At 34.1% G+C, this 1,516-nt stretch overlaps 1 protein-coding gene across 1 annotated transcript; it reads left to right on the top strand.

The window, feature by feature from the left end:
• Window positions 1-367: 367 nt before the first annotated feature.
• On the top strand, window positions 368-901 carry LOC104644952 (uncharacterized). The gene is made up of 2 exons (XM_010315834.1): window positions 368-750; window positions 835-901. Exons 1-2 carry the CDS (start codon window positions 368-370, stop codon window positions 899-901), a joined length of 450 nt encoding a protein of 149 aa, XP_010314136.1.
• The last annotated feature ends 615 nt before the right edge of the window (window positions 902-1,516 follow it).

The raw sequence follows: 1,516 nt of genomic DNA, 5'->3' as shown, positions 1-1,516 counted from the left end.
TGCTTCAATCTTACCAGGACGACGTACATCACATTCAAGGTTTAAGATCCCTCTTCAAACAAGTGAATCAACTATGATAAACATGTCAAAGAAAAGTGGTGCTGCCAAATTGATTAGAAAAGCAAAAGTGATTATATGGGATAAAGCACCAATGGCCAAACACCAAACAATAGAAACGATTGACAGGAGCTTCAGAGACATAATGGACATCGATAAACCATTCGGCGGAAAATTCATGGTTTTTAGAGGAGATTTTTGGCAGGTGTTACCACTAGTTCCAAAATCAACTCGAGCAGAAATTTGAAATGCAAGATTGGTCAAATCATATCTCTAGCCTTTGATGGAGAATATTCAATTTACTAGAAATATGAGGGCAAGAATAGATTCAACATTCAGTGAGTTCTTACTTCGAGTGGGTAACGGTGATGAACCAACAATAAGAGAAAATTTAGTCCTCCTAGAACAATTAACAATCAAACATTCCCAGGATGAAATTCAAGAAGAATTCACAATAAAAGAGATATTTCAAAACATGCAAGAAAATGCTGCTACAGCAAAATCTGTCACTGAAAGAGCTATTTTAGCAAGCAGAAATGACCATGTTGATAAAATTAACAACAAGTTAATATCTCAATTCCCAGGTGAAAGCAAGATATTCAATGGCTTTGACTCAGCAGAACATGACACCAACAACTATTACCAAGAAGAATATCTAAATACTTTAACAACAAACGGTCTCCCACTACATAGGTATTGAACATAATACATTACAACTTACAAGAGGCGAAAAAAATAAAAAAGTGGATAGATTTTGACATATCTTATTTAATGCAGGTTAGAATTGAAGGAAAATGTACCGATCATGTTGCTAAGGAATTTGGACCCTTCAAGTGGCTTATGAAATGGCAGACGAATGATATGTCAAGGTTTCTCTCAAAATGACCTGCATGCAGAAATATCAAGTGGTCATTCTGCAACAAATTATGTGTTTCTTCCAAGAATACAACTATCACAACCACAATATGAAGGATATCCATTTAAATTCATTCGAAAGCAATTGTATGTACGCCTTTGTTTTGCAATCACTATAAATAAAGCTCAAGGTCAAACGATTCACAATGTTTGTTTGTATTTTCCCCAACATGTTTTCTCACGTGGTCAATTGTACGTGGCGCTATCAAGAGGGATATATATGTCCACAACAAAATTACTTTTCCTAACAGAGCAACCCAAACGTAAAAAAGGAACGTACACAAAGAACATCGTCTATAAGGAAGTTTTAGGTATGATAACCCCATTTTCATATATGGTCATTCTAACACATATAATTAAATATTTACAGATACTATATACTAACACTATTACATTGCTTCAAATCATAGGTTTAGAAGACGCAAAAGAACCTATGCAAACATAATGGATTCTTTAATGACCCACATCTTCAATGCGTTAGGGTCATTTTCGGAATATTTCTTTCATTACTATTATCAGCTTTATTAACATTATATTCTATTAT

The sequence above is a fragment of the Solanum lycopersicum genome, chromosome 12, assembly GCF_036512215.1.
Source record: "Solanum lycopersicum chromosome 12, SLM_r2.1".
Lineage (NCBI taxonomy): Eukaryota > Viridiplantae > Streptophyta > Magnoliopsida > Solanales > Solanaceae > Solanum > Solanum lycopersicum.
The sequence above is the reverse complement of the archived record's forward strand: the minus strand, read 5'-3'. Positions and strand labels throughout refer to the sequence as shown.